Source organism: Perna viridis, chromosome 3 (genome assembly GCF_037379345.1).
Source record: "Perna viridis isolate PV_CMFRI_1.1 ecotype Kerala chromosome 3, ASM3737934v1, whole genome shotgun sequence".
Taxonomy (NCBI): domain Eukaryota; kingdom Metazoa; phylum Mollusca; class Bivalvia; order Mytilida; family Mytilidae; genus Perna; species Perna viridis.
In genome coordinates, this window is record NC_142447.1 from 1,530,030 (window position 1) to 1,550,211 (window position 20,182).

Genomic DNA, 20,182 nt, shown 5'->3' on the forward strand with positions numbered 1-20,182 from the left:
TCAGAAAACTTCCCCGGTCATTCTGCAAACATTTTTTCTTGACTAGAGCGCCTATGTGTTTTATCTATTGGAGTCTGCTGAAATTTTAAGTATACATGTGTAACGGGAGAGCATGATTTGACTTCCACCGAGGACCGAACCCTAGACCGGTCGGGGACAAGCCAGCGACAAACCGATTCGGCTAAAGAATTAATCCTTTGGCTAAGTCAATTAACTGGCTATTTAAATCTCACTATTTACTACAACGCAGGTAGGCCGTCCTAACACATTTCCCCCACCTTAAGAGTCTTCGTACCACGAACGACTCTAACACTAGCTCAAAAGCTAACCAAACCCCGTGGGTTTTTTAGTTGGGCTCCAAATGTAACGGGAGAGCATGATTTGGCTCACAAAATTATACTCCGCCACCGAAGATCGAACCTTAGACCGCATGGTGACAAGCCAGCGACAAACCGATTCGGCTGAAGAATTAATCCTTTAGCTAAGTCAATTAACTGGCTATTTAAATCTCACTACCTACTACAACGCAGGTAGGCCGCCATGCCACACATGTTTCTCTCTGACTCGCTTAATTTCACACTCGCCAAAAAAAAAGCAAAAACAAAAAACAAAACAAAACAAAACATAACAAATCACCGTAAGTTCACGCAAGCTGTTGCAATTGGAAATCGTAGTAAGCATTTTTAGTGTAAAGGAAATAATTTATATGTACATGTACTCAAGATTTTGGTAGTTTTTAATTTAAGATTGAATAATTATTTGTAGGAAAATGGCACCGATCAAAAGAAATTGAATGTTAAATGTTATAAAAACAACCTTTAATGACATGGAGTCTTTAATTTCAATACTTAACAAAACTACCCCGCTCCAAAACTTGTCCACGACAAAGCATTGCTTAATATTTATTGCTGTTAAAATTCACTATCAGTTGAGGGTAGCGCCAAAGTTAACAAAGTCTCAATTCATTGCGGATTGATAGAATAAAATAGCGATGATTTTTGCAGCAAGAGTTACTAAGCCATTTACAATTACACAATTCTATATGACTTTTAAGGAAAAAAGACATCCATGTAAATATGTAAAACAAAACAAAACAAAGCAAACACACGAAACAAAACAAAACAAAAAAGATAATATTGTCCATATCGTTTCGGTAAATTGAGTTATAACTTCATTAAAATGCACTAATTTCGAGGGAAGATAACTTTGTCAAAAACCTCATTTTCTGACATTCTATTGAACAATTCCAGAACAAAACAGTGATGTAGAAATCAAATAGTGTTCTTTTCAAACAGAAAAATCATTGTTAAATGACATTTTATTGTCAGATTGATGGTGTTTTTACATGCATGTTTCTGATAGTTTCCCATCTTGCCTGAGATGATTCTAACAAATACCAAAACTTAATAGCTAAAGGAGGAACGGAAGTAAATGTTTCAATAGATAATTTTAACATATCATTGTAAAGAAGACAATTATCATACCAGATCCATTATACCAATACCTTTTGTATCATCGTCATTATATATCTGAAAAATTTGCACGAATGATCACCTCTTCCTGCATTCCGAAAAAAAGAGCAAATAAAAACATTATACAACATTTAAATTATCGGCATGTTTTTGTTATATATCTTTAAGATAAAAAAAGAATCTAGATAAAACTTGTGTTAACATTCCACCATTTCTACAGGTATAAACATGATACTAGTACTAATTTTGTCTTGACCATTCCAACCTATGACATAATAGTCTAAACAATATTTAACCGTTTTATTAAAATTTGTTCTGTCACCATTACACCATATCTTTCTTTGAATAAATGAACAGAAACTAATAAATTAATATCAGAGAAATTGATTTTATCAGCCCCAGGGAAGGCGATGATCAACTTGGCATCCATTGTAAATACATTAAGTAGTAGTTCACTTTAAGAGGCAGAATTGTTTCTTCATTGTAGTTACAGCAGGCTCAGGTATAACGTATGAGTCAGTTGTAATATTAAAACATTATACGTATGTGCTGAAGGAATGTTGCCACAGATGACAGGAAAGTTGACAATACGGAATGAAAAGTCATCCTGTTTCTCGTATATAGTGGTCAATAGTGGTCCTTGTCCATCGATCTTTATGTGTAGGTATAGATATGAAACCGATTTCACATCTTCTGTAGTATCCTTTATCTTAAGTTCTTTGGGGGGTAAATGCGATGTATTAAATCCAGAAACTCTAGGATTGCCTAACGAGTTACAACGATGTATGAAGTGTTTGAATCGGGAATTTAACTGAGTATGACAAAAAAAGAATAAAAAGGGTTGAAAAATCATAGGTTTTAAAAGCTATAGTATTTTAAAAATAATCTTTTGATTTTTTCAGGATCCACATCTAATTAATACCACTACGGGAGTAGCACATGTCGTGGTAGGACTTTGGACAGATGTGAGTATGAAGTCAAAAGAAGTCAAAGGTTAAGAAACAGGTTAAGTGATCCATTTTGCAGATCTCAGCTATGAGTCGCAGAATGGTGTTTTAGATTATAAAGCTTTATTAGCAAGTTGAGTTTTTATGTAGAGATAAAGAAACCTTAAACAACGTCATCATTGAGGGAAACTGTCTGATATGCACGATATTAGATATGTATGTACATGTCAAGTTTAGTTTACCACATTTATTAGCAGTTTATATACATTTCTGAACTTACTATATATCGCATTAAATTTTTTGTGATCATGTCCTTGAGAAACAAGTCCTATGAGGTGACGTTTGTTTAAAATAGGATATGCTAGTAGAAAATTAGGCAACTTTTTTAAGAAATAATGTTAGAAAATAAATTATTAAATTGTTAAATGTCAGTCATTCCCAAATAAGAATGTGCATTGCTTTTGTTTGTTTGTTTGTTTTTTTTCAGTAAATTGGTATTTGCAGCCTAATAAGCAAATTTAAATGTTATACCACCATCCATTACTGTGAAAGCCCTTTAATTCGTTGATACCCATTTCTGTGGACAAGAGAAGAATTACAAGTTTATGTATTCTTGAATTCGTGGTTTTCAGGTTTTCAGTAAACACATGTATATCAATGAATATCTCATTTTCGTTGGAAACCAAATTTTATGAATGGGCCTACCCACGAAAACCTTAAAAATTGGTACCCCACGAACAAAAGTACTTTCCCACTAACACGAGTAAATTGGTGCGATAACGCTTTGACCCTTTTGTTAATCAATGTCAATTATAGCATATTGCCTCCTTCAATATTTGTTTAGTCGTTAGTAGCAATAAAAAACTTGGATGGGACTGATTTTCACAGAAATCAACCAGTAAGGGAGAGGCTTGGTTAATGCCTCCGTTTTGACTGATTTCTTTCAAATTCTAGTAAATGTGTAGCAGAAATTAAAACCTTATTGTGATTTATATCCACAGATTTTGTGAGTGTGTTCACTTTTTTTTTTAATTAAAGAATGAAGTGTTTTTCAGAGTCTTGATTTTGTGTGGCTGCAGTTCTATATGACAGCATACATGTATGACAGTATTGGAATTTTTGTAAGGATTAAAAACCACACCAGATGATTTCAGGGGACCACCAAGAACTGGCGTAAACCATACAAATGAGGAAAACAATGTGTTTTATTAAAAATTGAATTCAAGACGTGAAGGTCAGTAAATTATCAATATTAAAATTGTTTATGCTTTGAATTCAGGCATATCAGAGCTAGTAATGACTATTCTGACTTCTTAATATGCTACCGTGGCCATAGGAACAAAATTCTGGACATGATTATAACAAAAACTCTCATACGCAGTATAAAATATATTTCCGATAACCATATCTCGTTGAAGAATATTCTGTTCATGACAAACATATAAATGATGGATTTTTATAATATATACAAATCATATTTTTGTAGTTTTAACTTGTATATAATTATTAGTGTATCTTGAACTTGATGCACCATTCACACAATTTTTGAAAACTCGTGGCTAGTATTAACATTAAGTATTACTAAGTCAGTGTTATCATTGAATATTACTTCATAGTTAATGATGATAGCGGTGGATCTGTTTGTTTATATTTCATTAATCCTGGACAAATTCAATCTGTTCAGGGTCAAATATAGAGCATATAATTAAGATGTGAACCAAGAAAGTGTCATTTCATAATATGAGTTTTCTTCAATTAATCACTCCACCAGTGCAGGTCCGGCTGTCAAAAGAATAGGTCTGCAGCAACGCTAAGCTTGTCGTAAAAGGCGACTAAACAATGCTCAGAACCCTAGCCGGGGGCTAGGGTGCTCTGCCCACAGAGCAACTGGGTTGTGTGCCCCAGGTGGTGAAATGGGGTTCTTGAGGAAAAATAATGACCGTATTGGTATCAACAGAATTAACTTTACACGTCATGGGTAGAGAAAAAAAAATGAAAGTGGATGATAATGTATTTCTGATATTTCTATCGAAGCTCTAAGAATCTGCCATCACCGGAAAGTAATTGAGTAGCAAATGAGTTAAGGGACAAATAAATTACGGTCAACCAAAACAATAATTTCCTTGAATTCAAAAACGTACATTTAGAAAAGCAGACATGGTCAACTCAACTAAATGACAAGATACAGCTAGTGGCCACATTTATATTGGGCTACCAGAAATTTTGAAAAAAAAATCCAAGTGAATGGCAAGATCCTTTGCCAAACACAGTAGAATGATAGAATTAAAAAAATGAGTTACAAACACACACATACACAAAAATTAGAAACCTTACACAATTTCGTACATTGTAAACATAAGTGTTAAATCTGAAAGTTGAATATGACATACACATATATACAGTAAACTATAAGACAATTGTAAATGTTAATTCAATAGAGAACAAGAACGTTCATTATTTTGTTCATTGATTTTGTTCTTCGTGAAGTTGAAACTTAGTGGTTTACTATTAGAGTTTTGTTTTATTGAAGATAGATTTAAGCGAGTCAACGTTTGCCCAACATTGACGAAAAGTATTCCTATCAGATTAACTTGTGAATGAAATCCGATTTCTGTTTAGAGTACAGATATGATTTTCAAAGACGGAATAGAAATACACTTTAGAGAGTTTAGCAGTAAATTCGAATTTTGAAATAGACTCGATCACTGCTCATCGAAACTAGGTAATTGAGAGTAATCAAGGGAAGCAAGATTCCAGCGGAAATGAAAAGAATGTTATCCAGGGACACAAAGCAGACAGGGAAAACAAATTAACACAACACAGAAATAAATAAGCTAAATAATACAACGTAACAAAATGAGGAACTCGGACTCGAAATTCGAATTCGGGAATTCGATAATAAATATTCACGACCTTAGTGAACAAGATAAATAAAACAAAAGGATTAACTTTGTGATGGCCGCACCAATTGCTGAAAGTAGTATGTGCTCTGTGCGATTTACGTAGTTGTAGTGTTGTACCTATAATGACACTCACAAGCCAGTCTTGTTCAGATTTCATATAGAATTGTACTGTCCTCACAGTACATGTAACATCTGTATTTGACAAATCATTTTCCATAGTAAAGGGAAAACAAAAGAGTGTACTAATAATCAACATAAAAAAATTATATTCATTGAAATATAAATAAACATCTTTCAAATTTTATATAGCTGATAAAATACATGTCATATTTATTTTTGTTACAATAACAATATTGAATTACGTATAGAATTACACAAGTCAAATAAGGAAGATAACAAATAGGACACAAACTTGTGCTAAAAGTTCTAAATCCACCTGATAACGCAAAATAGGCAACGTAAACAAGACAAATTGATGTAAAAAAGAGGTTTGAATCTTTTCTTAAATGGTCTGGGTAAAAAATATCAACAATTTGGTTTAGATAAACGTATCTTATCAATAGGAGTTCTCATGTTTATCCCAACTAAAAAGCAGTTAATGAACTCACATATTCTGTTCCAAAAGTTCAAACAATATTCGTAATCAAATATATTTTGTCTGGAATAATATTTTGTATTTGAATTTTGGACTGTCCGTCATTAAATGGTAAAGATACGGTAACCCTATAAATAAAAACTGGCATGGACCTGCTTCATAATATGACTTTCTGATAATTGATTGTAGGAGAACAATGAAACACTTTTAGTAATAGGGACAGATAATGATAGGAGTTTTTTTTTGTCACATAAAATGAAAATAATCTAAGAGTAATCAAGGGAACTAAGGTTATAGCGGTAATAAAAAGAATGTAATCCAGAGACAAAGACCAGACATGGGAAACCGACATACACAACAGAGAACATAAAGTAACTAAATTCATACATACAAAGTAATAAAATCAAATGAGCAACTCGGACTCCACTAAAAACTGGGAGCATGGACCAGGTGCACCGGTAGGGTAAGCGTCCTCTGCGTTTCTAGAAACACCCGTCGAGCTGCTCATAAAAAGTAAAGTCCGGGGAAAACAAACAAAGAAGGAAAACTATGACACATTGAATAAATAAGTTCTCATTGCGCAGATGGATACACCATAACGATCCACGAGTTCATGATGACAACCATAAAACTTCTGTAGTGAGGACTTCAATATTCAATTCATCACACTGAACAATTATGTTGTCGATTAAAAATTCTATCATTTTGTGAACATTTTCTTCTGAATATTTAGAAGGTGGTTTGGAATTATTTCTTACGAAGTATGAGGAATCTCTACCAAGAACTATACATTTGTATCTAACTGTACAATTTGTGGGAAAAACAACGATATATAATGTTTTAAGTCAGGGTTTTAAATCAGTATGGTGAAAAGAATATACAGTGTTAAAAAACATAGGTTTTTATGCTATTGTATTCTGATTATAGTCTTGAACTGAATGTCTCAAACAGATCTTTCGCATTTTTCAGGATCCGAATATAATAAATACCACTAGGGGAATACCAAGTGTTGTGATAAAACTGCAGACCCTCTCTGACAGCTGTGAGTATAGAAATTAAAAGTTTTGAAAGAGGTTTTGTGGTACATTTTGAAGATCCAGCTATGAAAGGTTGTTTGTATTGATTTGTTGAATTTAAGAATCCAGTATATAGATGGTAAATCACAATCATCGTTTTGGTAAAGAGACAAAAAGAGGATAGCACAGATTTATGGTTTTCCACAATCTTCATTGGAGAGTGTGGTAGTAGAATAGGTCTTATCACTGATTTTACTTTTTACGTCTACTTCTGATAATGGGAAACAGACACACACAATTAATAAGAATAAGAATATTAAATAACAAAATTAACACATATAAAATAACAAAACTAAGTGAGCAACCCGGATTCCACAAAAAAAAACTGGGAGTATCGAATAGGTGCATCGATACTAGGGTTAAAATGCCACACATGTCTCATGCATGTACCTTTAAACACATGTGAAACAGGTGTATCACATACGTATTACGCATGTTTCTTGCCACACATGGGAAATGTCCGTGGCATACATGTGTTTCCATGCGTGTGCTACGCATTTGAAACGCATGTGCCAGAACACAGAAGTATCACGCATTTGTTTGAAATGCGCATGTCACACGTGCGAAATATACATGTTCTACGCATGTGTTTGAAAACGCATATTACACATCTGTTGGAAACGCATGTAATACATGTTTATGTTTTCACTCTATCACAAAAGAAAATGTTGAATAAGTAAGAATTTTAAGAAATTTGAATTCTTATAAATCATTTGGGAGCTGAACAAACATTTTAATCTACCAACATGAAACCTCAATTCTCAAATCTTTCAACGATGTACTTGGTCTTTCATGACTTGGTTAAACTATCAGATTATAATAAGCAATTAGTAAGAACTATTATAAATGCAATGAACTACTTACTTTCTCAGAGTTTTGTTTTAATATGTTAGGCTATGTTGGAGTTATTACTCTTTAATGGCTGTTTTTTTTTGTTGCTATTTTTAATGCACTTTTTTTCAAATATATTTTCCTCTGACACTACCTGACGAATTGGAATTGGTATTAATGTTCTTTGGGGTATCCTGGATAGAACTAATGTGGAGGTTTTTGACCAATCAAAAGACCTGAAACTTTCAATTGCTCAAATGATCTTTATTATAAGGCCTACAAAAGTTTGCAGGGATCAAAGTTGTCAGACTCATACTTGCCCTTATGTTTTCTGCAGTTTTCAGCCAATATCGTGAAAATTATATTAGATGAAATAAAACTTTTTATTGATGAAATGATCATTATGATGCAAATGTCCTAACAAAATCGTCTTGAGCTAAAATTGTTAGACATTTCCTTGTTAGAGTTATTGTCCTTGAAAGGCAATATTTTAACCAGGTGAGCAATTTAGGTTTCTAGGAGCCTCTTGTTACATCATGTGACGGTTTATATATTTCATGGGTCAGTTTGTTCTGATTTTTTTTATTCTTACTCACATTATCTAATTATATACATTGTTAATTTAATTCAGACATTTATAGAATAACCTGTGAAACACATTTGCTATAGTACTTTTTTAATGAAATACAAAATGTTGATCCATCATTTTAAGCTCTAAGTAAATTTGAAACGGCACATTTTTTATGATTTCTGAACAAAACCCTGATATTTACATCAACTGATATTCCGTCATTTTACATACATGTAACAAACCCGCGGTCAGATAGATCATTGGTTACAGTTCCATCAGTGATCATTCGATTATCATATTTATATTACTGTTGTCTTGAAGGTACATGTGTATCCGGTCAAGAGCATGTGTGACATTCGATCAAAATCAGGCTAGAGAACAATATTGAAGGAGGAGGTGATGACCTTAACCAGGATAGAATTAGGGGGGAAATAACATTTTCCCGGTTTCTGCCATTCCAGCCCATACATAAGCTATTTCTTCATTTTTGTGTGAATTGATTGTTTCTTATATTTAATAACAACTTTTAAAGTTCTTTAACAACCTTTGTTCTCGTCATAATCATATATGCTTTGTCAAACATTGAATTACAAGAGAGATTTTGACTTTCCAGAGTTCAGTAGTTAGTACAAGTTTTGATTACTTAAGTTGAAACTGAATTGTTTCTGTTTTCTATGAAACATCATCACAATCCTTTATAATACAAAAATGCGGAATAAAATCAAGACCTTAACGAATGTGCTCTATTGTTTGTTTGTATTGAATTGAAACAAAGTACAGCCCTTTATATGCAAGTATAATGCAGCATAATTTAATGAAGGCTCATTGTGGGGGCTACTTTTTATTGATTATCTTTACTTGTTGAATACAGGGATATGGTATGATGAACACCAGGGAAGCAGATATGGAGTAAAATAAAGAATCCAAATGATGAAACCTGGATTCGTGAAAGCAGAAATAACGTATACGTATGAGTTGTTATCTGAAAACTCCATACGCATGTGCTGAAGGGATGTTGCTTTTTACCTTTTATTATTATATTAATCAAATATCATCATTTTGATGGCAAACTCTGTACTTCTAACTCAAGTCATTAAGGAAATATCTACAAATCATAATTGCATTAGTTACATGTTTCGGAAGGATGAATTATTCATTGATTTATGAATATCATCTCCACTTGAAACATAAGAAAAAATGTAGATATTTGTCTTTACTTGTGAACTTACCTGTTTTTTCAAGTAAGATACTGTCTTATATTTTGCAAAATAGGTCTATTTTGAAAACAAATCTTTAATAATCTTTATCATTAAGCATCCCACTTTCATTCTTATTTTTATTATTATGTTTGATTGTTTTTTTTTCTTCTCAATTAAGATAATGATTTTCTCTTCTACGTCCAATGATTTAGTTTGAAAATCACGTTTTTCGGAAAAAACTTGGATGTTTACAACAGTGCTAGTTCTTATATTTTGTCGAACAGCCTGGTATAATGTTGACTGTTTCCATTTCATAACTTATCTGGTTCGTCAATCGTAATTTAAATATTTAAGATCGTTATAGCATACTTGTTAAGCTTATAACAGCGACATGCACTGTAAAGCAGTACATTCTAAAATGTCAGAAGGACAAATTATTGTGACAGATGCAATATTAAGCCATATAATTATTTAATTGATTGCGTAAAAAACAACATTCCATATGTCTATCAGCAACAATTCCATTTCCTGAAAAAAGAAGATATGTTTAAGTAGAATACACAGTTAAAGATGCTGTATTTACATACATTGAATAACGCTTTTTTCTTTGTTACATTTGTTTCATGGATGTAAAATGCGTTTCACGATACAGCGTTCCGGTTAAAAAATTCTGTGTTTTCAAAAAAAAACAAAAAAACAACAGCTTTTTCTTGCATTCCGACACATATTTTTTTTATAAGAAGGGAGTAACAATTAACCCATGTTTAGACGTGAAATGATGTATAAATTATTCTTGAAATATTTATATACAACCATGCATATAAAATAAAGTATTGTTTATACTTACAGTATATTCATTTGAAAAAAGGGGAAAAAGTGCGTATTATACTCCCTTTTCTAAAAATCTTTCTAGAAGTAGGGAACAATACTTACATTTGTTTCACTTTGAAGACGTTAAGTTAGATTGAAGATTGACAAGACTTGCCACATCCGTGTGAGCAGCATTTTTCTCCACCTGGACAGTGTTTATCTTCGTAGCATAGGTCAGCGCAAATTCCAGCTGTATCAGGAGGGAATGTTGGACAGACTCCTAGCTTTCGTTTAAAGGGTTCAAGACATTCATGTCCGCATCCATTACTGCAACATTTCCTGATACCTTCACAGTCGTCGTCGGTGTTACACTCATTGCCACATGACATAAAAGGACCATGTGCAGGGCAAACCCCAGGTTTACTACTAAGGGTCCTATTCACAAAATAATCACTATAACATTTCTGTTAAACACTTTCAAATTAACAAAAGACTTGCGCCTTCTATGCATATGCATTTGTCTGGAGAAGATATTATCTTCAATTTTGTGGCAGTACACACTTTCGATCTATAGTTAAACTCACGTTTTAGCCTATTTGAGTTTTGTTCATTATCAAATAATTGGAAATAATTGTTTCAAAGCATAAGTTTGTAATTGAAATATTTGTCTGCAATTATGACATCTCTTGTGTCTTTATATTTGACACTGACAAATTGTGTTTTAGTATATCTTTATTCAGAGGAGATTTGTCAACACAAAGCAACGCCGGAGAAATAAAAAAAACAATAGGCAAATAATACGATACATATTTAGCGCTAATCTTGTCGTAAAAGGCGGGGTTAGGCTCTCTGCCCGCACAGCAACTGGTATGTGTGCCACAGGTAGTGGAATGGGGTACCGTTGGTGTGTTACATGCTGGGGTTGTCAGGCTATAATACGGAAAACCTAACCGCACATCATCGTGGTGCATCGTATAGGGAAAGATGCCACGTTCCTCGCACGTTAAAGAACCCTGCTGTAGTATTTGATAGGAGTAGGACCCCACAGAAGGCTGAATTGCCCGACCCTACCCATCCCTCCCTTTTATTTTGTGGCAATCAAAATTTGTCAACCCTATTATCCTTGTGTTCCATCCTTTCTTTTTCATTTCATCATCATCATGTCATGTTCATTTTATCATCCATTTCAGGTTCATTAACTGAACACAGCTGAAATTTTGCTGCTCGGTCGTTAAACCCAAAAAATTAATCAATAAATAAATAAATCTTTTCAATGGGAGTGATTATCATGTCAGTTTTAATTTTATGAAACATGACTAGCGCTTAGTGGTTTTTAATGATAGATCACTAAAATATATATTTACCTTGCTTCACACAAGTGTTTCCACAATGCACTTTACAGCAAATCTCACCTTAAATATCAAATACTGAAATATTGATGGTAGTTTTCCTAAATACAGCACGAGGGCGGCTTCCATTTTACTTTAAAAATATATGCTAGTTCAACTTTGAGACTCTGTCATTTTGTTTTTTGCATGCATCCTGTCAGTAAATTTAGTTCGTTTTTGTATTGTTCATGTAATACCATTTTTCATTTAAGAAACTATACATTTACATTGTTTAGGGGCGGAAAAAGTACAATTTTGTTAAAGTCAAGATGAAGAAAAACGATAATTTCTTTCACTACCGTTTGTCAACAAAGGTATAGATGCAATTAATTTGGCTAACATCCCCCATCACAAAAACGTTACCAACAAAATTCCCCCATATTTCAAAGACAAATCCATACCAATTATTTCATATTCCTATACTTCACCCATCGCATCCAAAATTTCAATTATAAAAGGCTATTGCAGAACCTCGAGATTGAGGACTTCAAGACTAAACCACCTGACTGTTCTTGCAAAACCTCTCCATTCAAATATGGTCCTTTTGGTCACGTCGTTACGGGAGATTTAACCATTATCGAAAACGAATCTCTGCGTAATATCCTTTCTAAAGGTCCCAAGTACCGTGAACCACCCTCTATAAATTGGAATTATAACTAAAGTTCTTATGGATGCCGTCGAGGACTATGCTAGACAATGGATAAAACGAGAACAAGAAGACATTGATTCTCTGTCAGAGTGGTTAAAGGCCGTGAGGTCTTTAATTTTGAAACGAATGAAAGTGTTAAGTAGGTCAATGAGTGCCAAGGCTACATCAGTTTTCAAATACCCCGATGTAGCAAAAACATACATGACAAATATGTTGTCGTACCAGCAGACAAAGCCCAAAACAACATTGTTTTTGTCTGCAAAACGTTTTATATCCAATGTTTATTATCAGAGGTAGACGTAGAAAATAATAGCAGTGATAAGACCTACACTGCTACCACTCTGTCCAAAGAAGAGATTGTGGAAAACCATAAATCTGTGCTATCCTCTTTTGGTCTCTCTGCCAGGGACGATGATTGTGATTTACCGTCTATGTACTTGATTCCTAAACTTGACAAGAATCCATACAAACAACGTTTCATAGCTGGATCTGCAAAATGTACCACCAAACCTCTTTGAAAACTTTTAACTTCTATACTCACAACTGTCAAAGAGGGTCTGCAGTCCTACACAACACTTGTTACTCCCGTAGTGATATTAATACAATGTGGATCCTGAAAAATTCGAAAGATCTTTTGGAGACAATCTATTATCTGAATATAATAGCATTAAAACCTATGATTTTTCAACACTGTATACTTCTATTCCCCATACTCAGTCAAAATCCCGACTTAAAAACATTATACATCTTTGTTTTTTCCAAAAAAGATGGTACACCTAGATACACATATATAGTTCTTGGTAGAGATTCCTCATACTTGGTAAGAAATAATTCCAAATCATCTTCCAAATATACAGAGGAAAATGCTGGAATTTTTAATCGACAACATATTTGTCCAGTGTGGTGGACGTTTTTTTTCAACAAACGGTTGGCATTCCAATGGGAACAAATTGTGCTCCTTTACTTGCTGACCAATTCCGTCACTCTTATGAGGCTGACTTTATAGCTGATCTGATCAGAAAGAAAGAATATCGTTTGGCTAGATTCTTCAAGCTCAGTTTCCGCTATATAGATGTATTATCTTTGAGCAATCCTAATTTCGGGGACTTGATACATCGCATCTACCCAAAAGAACTTGAGATAAAGGATACTAGAGACACTGTGAAGTCAGCCTCATATATTGACCTACACTTAGAAATCGATGGTAAAGGAAAACTGTTAACCAAACTTTATGACAAACATGATGACCTTTCATTCAGAATTGTCAACTTTCCTTTCATCTGTGGGAACATTCCTTCGGCTCCGCGTATGGAGTGTTCATATCAAAACTCATATGTTATGCCAGAGCTTGCCGAAACTACGCAGACTTTTTGTAGACGCTAGAACTCTAACAAATAAGCTTCTGAAACAGGGTTATGTTGCTACAAGATTGAAGTCATCACTACAGAAGTTTTATGGTCGTCATCATAAACTCGTGGATCGTTATGGTGTATCCATCAGGACCAGGAAAACTGATTTATTCAACGGGTCATAGTTTTCCTTTCCTCTTTTGTCTAGCCCGGACTTGACTTTGTATGAGCAGCTCGACGGGTGTTTATAGAAAAGCAGAGGACGCTTACCCTACCAGTGCACCTGGTCCATGCTCCCAGATTTTAGTAGAGTCCGAGTTGCTTATTTACTTTTGTTACTTTGTATGTATGATTTTAGTTACTTTATGTTCTTTGTTATGTATGTCTGTTTTCCATGTCTGGTCTTTGTCCCTGGATTACATTCTTTTTATTACCGCTATAACCTTGGTTGCCTTGATTACTCTTTGTTCCTTAGCAATGTTAGACCGGTTATGATTTCAGGGAAAAAAGAAACTAAACCATAATCTATTTTCAAAGTCAAAGCAAATTCACATGAAATTTATGTGAAAACCATGTGAAATGATTGTGCCTACGTATCGAATGAAAATAACAAACCTGATGGACAGTTGGCGTCGTTGTTTTTACACTGGTCATCATACACACCACATGGTGCAATTACAGTCAGTGGAGCACAACCTTTCTTCTGAAATAAAAGCACATATATTTGTAAATGCGTGTTTTCCATAAATATTGTAAAAAAGTAAAGATGAAACGACATGTATTTTTTTTCGTTACCATGAAGATGTTTGAACACGCATTTATCTGAAAAATCTACCGAATATATAATTAAATATTTTCTTACCAATTGTGTTGTCGGGTTAGGTGATATTCCCTCAGCACAGAGAATAATCAAAACGAAAAAAGATGTGAAGACCATTTTTGGTGGTAAGGGAATATGCGTAAACGATTAGATTTTGGCTACTAGTTTGGATTTATATATATACTGGATTTACCGTCCCTGTTTCTGGTTAATCCTGGTAATGTTACAAGAATTCCAAGAAAGTTACGGATTCTCTCATGCTTTTAAATGAAAAACTAATTACTTGTGGCATTCGTGTAAATTTGTCATACATAACATAAACATTAAATGTATATTACAAGGACATTATGCATTTATTGTACTTTATTTAAACACGTACAGATATAATTGTGTTTTCAAAATCTTTGACAGATTGGTAATTTCAAAAGTATGTCAAAGTAATAACTCAAGGTTTTGTTTACTAAATATGTTCAAACTGTGACTAAATATGCTACGTGCTTGCTAACGGGGCACCTGAGTACATCAACAGTATTTTGTGGTATTAGTACTATTGCCATTTAATTGTTCTTTGTCACTTGTCCTTTTGCAATACGGCAATTTAATCAATTCTATATCTCTAAATATATCGAATTACTTTTATATGTGAAAAATAATAATATACATTTTTTAAATTTCATTTGACAGTAAACGTCCCCGAGAGAGTGATTAGAAGGATAAATTTAATGATTTTGTTGTATTAAAGCAGTATTATCAATTATCAATTATCAATTAATTATTAATTAATTATTATCAATTGTCTGATTTGTTAGCTTTATATGATCAATATGTTTGAAATGCGGATTTAAAAGGACTAAAATGCATTGATATATATAATAAGTATTTGTTTCCTTTATCAGGTCTTGCTTTATTTGGAATGATGCCTGGTATTAGACACAAAGGAAGATTACATTGATAGACGGTTTTCCAATAATATTTAATCAGTCATTGTAAATAGTAGAAATAATTCTGAACGGATTACATACAAATCCTCAAAACATATTTATCCTAATTACAAAAAGAAGAAATGGACAATTTCAATTGATGGACTATTATTCTATCTTGGTTCCATTGATTACTCTTGTACATGAAATGGAGAAAAAGTTATGGATTAGACAATGCTTTTTTTTTTGGTCTACATGTCCTTATGTGTATGAGACATTTTGAGATAACTAGACTTTAACTTCCCACAGAAATCAACCAATTAAAAACCGATAACCCTTGCAAAGTGCTAATTTCATGTACAAGAGTAATCAATGGAACCAAGGTTATAGCTCTAATCAAAAGAATGTAATCCAGGGACAAAGACCAGACATGGAAAACAGACATACACAACAAAGAACATAAAGGAAAAATCATACATACAAAGTAACAACAGCAAATGAGCAACTAAACTAAAAAAACTGAGAGCATGGACCAGGTGAACTGGTAGGATAAGCGTCCTCTGCTTTTCTAGAAACACCCACCGAGTTACTCATAAAAAGTCAAGTCTGGGATAGACAAACGAGGAAAGGAAAACTATGACCCGTTGAATTAATCCGCTTTCATGGTGCAGTTGGATACACCATAACTATCCACGAGTTTATGATGACGACCATAAAACTTCTGTAGTGATGACTTCAATCTTGTAGCAACATAACCCTGTTCCAGAAGCCTACTTGTTAGAAATCTAGCGCGATACAAAAAGTCTGCGCAGTTTCGGCATGCTCTGGCATAACGTATGAGTTGTGATATTAACACTACATGCGCAGGTGCCGAAGGGATGTTCCCAAAGATGAAAGGAAAGTTGACAATTCTGAATGAAAAGTCATCACGTTTGTTATATATATATTTATATATTTTTTGTTCTCAAAACCGCAGCTCCCAAGCGAAAAACTAGTTTGTGATCAATAACGATTCTGAACAAGAAATAACACTGAGTTTGGTTCGTTTTTGACATTTTTGAATTATATCCTGTCTGATTTTAATAACGACTGTTATTTAATTCCTGAACCATGAACAAAATTTGAAATTAAGATAATAGAAACCTTTGGTATGCAGAAAATGAAACCAATTTGAAAATAAAGAAAGTTTGCTCTTCATAGTTATTTTATCGAAAGATTTCCCTTTCATTGTTCCTTTTAAAAAATAATACTTTTCTGGACAAACCACAAAAAATAGAGGAAGAATTGTTGTATACAAACACATTATAACACTCAACATAAACAATCGATGCTCTTTGATTGCGCTGAACAGTGATATCATATGAGGTAAGTAGATCATGTAAAAGGACAATGCTGAATATATTTACACTTTTGTGCCTTTAACAGTTATCCATAAATAAAGATTTATTTTCTTCATAATTGGACAATGTTTAAAATGTAAGAATTGACTTTAAATATTTTGTTTTCTTATTAAAGAAACGAAACTAGTAATGATCAGTTAACTTTATTACAGATTAACTTCCTGTCAAATTTAATAAAATCCACCGTGCTTCTATTATTAAATTTGTTTTGGTTCCTGTTGAGATTATTGATCGACAAAGTATCAGATTGAATTTGACAACAACCATGTATCATTTACGAAACATGAGTAGCGGATAAATATTTTGTATGGTTGACTCTTTTGTATTTGCATTTCAGTAAAACATGAGGTAAAAAATGGAAATGGGATATCAAGTCAAGAAAAGATCAACAAAAAAACAAAAATTATTATTCTGGGGTCTAATTGAATTCTCTCGATATACAGAAATTAATAAAAAAAATTATTATCAGTCATACGACATCTTTCCTCATTAACACTAAGTCAAAATGTGGTATGTTATTTGTCGATGAGGTAAAAGGTCAAGTTCAAATGTCAATTAATCTAGTATGACGTCTTGCCTTAATGAATACAGCCCCATACCAAAAACAGATGTCTAAGTAAAAAGACAAAAAACATTATTGCCCTGACAAAATTTTGTATGGTATTTGGACAAACTTTTGTATTTCATTTGACCTTAAATTTAGATATCAAGGTCAAATGTAATCCTATCTAAAACATTATTGAACATTACACGCGACCTTAATGTGATTTACTTAGATACTTAATATCAGATATCTTGGTAAAAAGACTTTATGGCCAAGACAAAGTTTTGTATGGTATTTTGTCAAAAGTTCTATGTTATTTGATCATGAGGTCAGATATCAAGGTCAAAGGTCATCTACCTAAATAATTATTCTCTGCCTTGATGTGAGATACTTATATGCCAAAGATCAGATATCAAAGTAAAAAGACCAAAATGTGATGGCCCTGACAAATATATGTATCGTATTATTCCAAAATTTGTATGTGATATACCAGAATACTAAATATTATAAGTCTAGATCAAAAGACAAAAAAGTTATGGTCTAGACAATGTTAGTATGAAAAGCGTTCAGAAGAAGAAAATTCTTTATGGGTAGTGAGTTCGGGTCCAGATGAGCAAATAACAAAGATAGGTTACATATTTTTGTTTTTATATGTTTCAGTGGAGAGATCTTGCTACACATCAATGCATACATTTGGATAATATCTCATTTCTAGTGCTGGTAAAACGGGTCTGAACATAGCCTATTATCGTATATTTCAAAATGTCAAAAATTAAGAATTTTGGTTGCTATGGTTACCAGATCTAAACCAATTAGATTGCTTTGTATTTTATTGTAAATTGCTTTCCTTGAGACACACTTCATTAATATAATTATGTAGTTTGACAAATTTCCACCATTAGATATATAAAATTACATTCAAATTGTGATGTTTTTGTGAATTAGGCCCTTTATTGGTGGTTGCTAAGGAGTGGTTGTTGCAATGGAAACGGTGTAAATATTTTTCATTTTTTCATTTTATTTATTGTTTTTCTAATATATCCAACTGATTAAAAGTCAATTTGGATAAAATATCTGACATCGATAAATCACACATTGCATCATTCTTAGTCGGACTGCTACTTTTATATATGTAGCATTTCAATGTAGCACAAGGACTTAAAACAGTGAACACACATTGGTTTCAAACCAGACTAATTTAAACCGAGGCAACCGGTCCATGCTCCCAGTTATTTAGTGGAGTCCGAGTTACTCATTTGCTTTTGTTAATTACATGAAAACTGATTTATTCAACGGGTCATAGTACTCCTTTCCTCGTTTGTCTACTCCGGACTTGGGTTTTTTATAAGCAATTCTGCGGTTGTTTCTAGAAAAGCAGAGGACGCTTACCTTGGTCCATGCACCCAGTTTTGAGTCCGAGTTGCTCTTTTGTTTTTGTTACTTTGTATGTGTGATTTTAGTTACTTTATGTTCTTTGTTGTGTGTGTCTTTTTTTCCATTTCTGTTCTTTGACCCTGGATTGCATTCTTTTGATTACAGCTATAGCTTTGGTTCCCTTGATTACTCCTTCCCTTGATTACTCTTTCCTTTTATTTGTTTTGTATTTATTTTGTTCAATATAATTTTGTTTATTTTGTTTTGTACTTTTTGTCGTAATTTTGTTTATAAATGTATGTTAAATCAAAAACAACAAACTTAAATATTTCAATGATAACAAAATAGCCAAGTTAACGACTTTATTCCATATAATAACTCTATATCAGAAAAAAGACAAAACTGAATCTTTCGTAGTATCCCATTTACTCTTTTGAGAAAAAAAAAACATTCATATACTTTCTTCTTATAATTTGACGTCATCCACATCGGTGAATAAAAATAATGCAACTTTCAATTTCTATATCCAGAGAAACTTCACAATATATGTATTTTTTTAAACAGAGTAACACTTGGTATTATAAACGCCACGCTATCTTTGAATGGCACCCTGCTTTTGGTAGATGTTTCGACTTTTAATATGTGCTTATTTACGATTAGAGAACATATGGTTATATTGTTATTCGCATATTAGGAATATCTAAGATCTTGTATGAAATCTACCTTAATTGAAACTGAATCTCGATATCGAAAAAAGTGTTACAAATTCGCGATCATGATGTAATCGAACACTATCAGCAAACATGACGACTTTGATCTTGAATTTTCTATTTCTACTTTTTACTGTTGTGAAGTTGTTCAAACTTTTACAGTTTTATATCCATGTAAGATTGTGTTATTCATAGGTTAATATTTCTCTGAACGTAATTCAGTCCCCTCTTTTACTTAACTAGCCGATAAATACTAGCCCTTTTAAAAATAACTAATGTCCAACATCTGTCATACATTTCAATGTTCCTTAGATATACTTGACAATCGACAAAATCCACAGTGGATTTCCTGCAAGAAGCAGAAACTGATTATACTTATCGTGCAGAGCATTTTACTTTTATATGCGATTTGATTTGTACTTTTTGTATATATTTTTTATCGATGGTGCTGTATGATTATCGTAATTCAGTTTCCTTCTGTTACTAGTACGCAAATACTCTAATTAATGCAGTTTAAAATGGTTACTAACATATACCACATGCAAAAGCACGATGGACGCAGACATTTCGTAAATAGGCAAACTGTTAGATTGGATTACCAAGGAGTGCATACGAGAACTTCTA

The 20,182-nt window shown here is 33.0% G+C and overlaps 1 protein-coding gene across 1 annotated transcript; it reads right to left on the reverse strand.

Moving 5' to 3' along the window:
* Positions 1–10,048: 10,048 nt before the first annotated feature.
* On the reverse strand, positions 10,049–14,805 carry LOC148620596 (uncharacterized). Its single transcript, XM_088573912.1, has 5 exons — positions 14,653–14,805; positions 14,406–14,493; positions 11,769–11,816; positions 10,528–10,839; positions 10,049–10,122 (listed from the first exon to the last, which is right to left on the reverse strand). Exons 1-4 carry the CDS (start codon positions 14,725–14,727, stop codon positions 10,685–10,687), a joined length of 366 nt encoding a protein of 121 aa, XP_088430038.1. The 5' UTR covers positions 14,728–14,805; the 3' UTR covers positions 10,049–10,122; positions 10,528–10,684.
* Between the last annotated feature and the right edge of the window lie 5,377 nt (positions 14,806–20,182).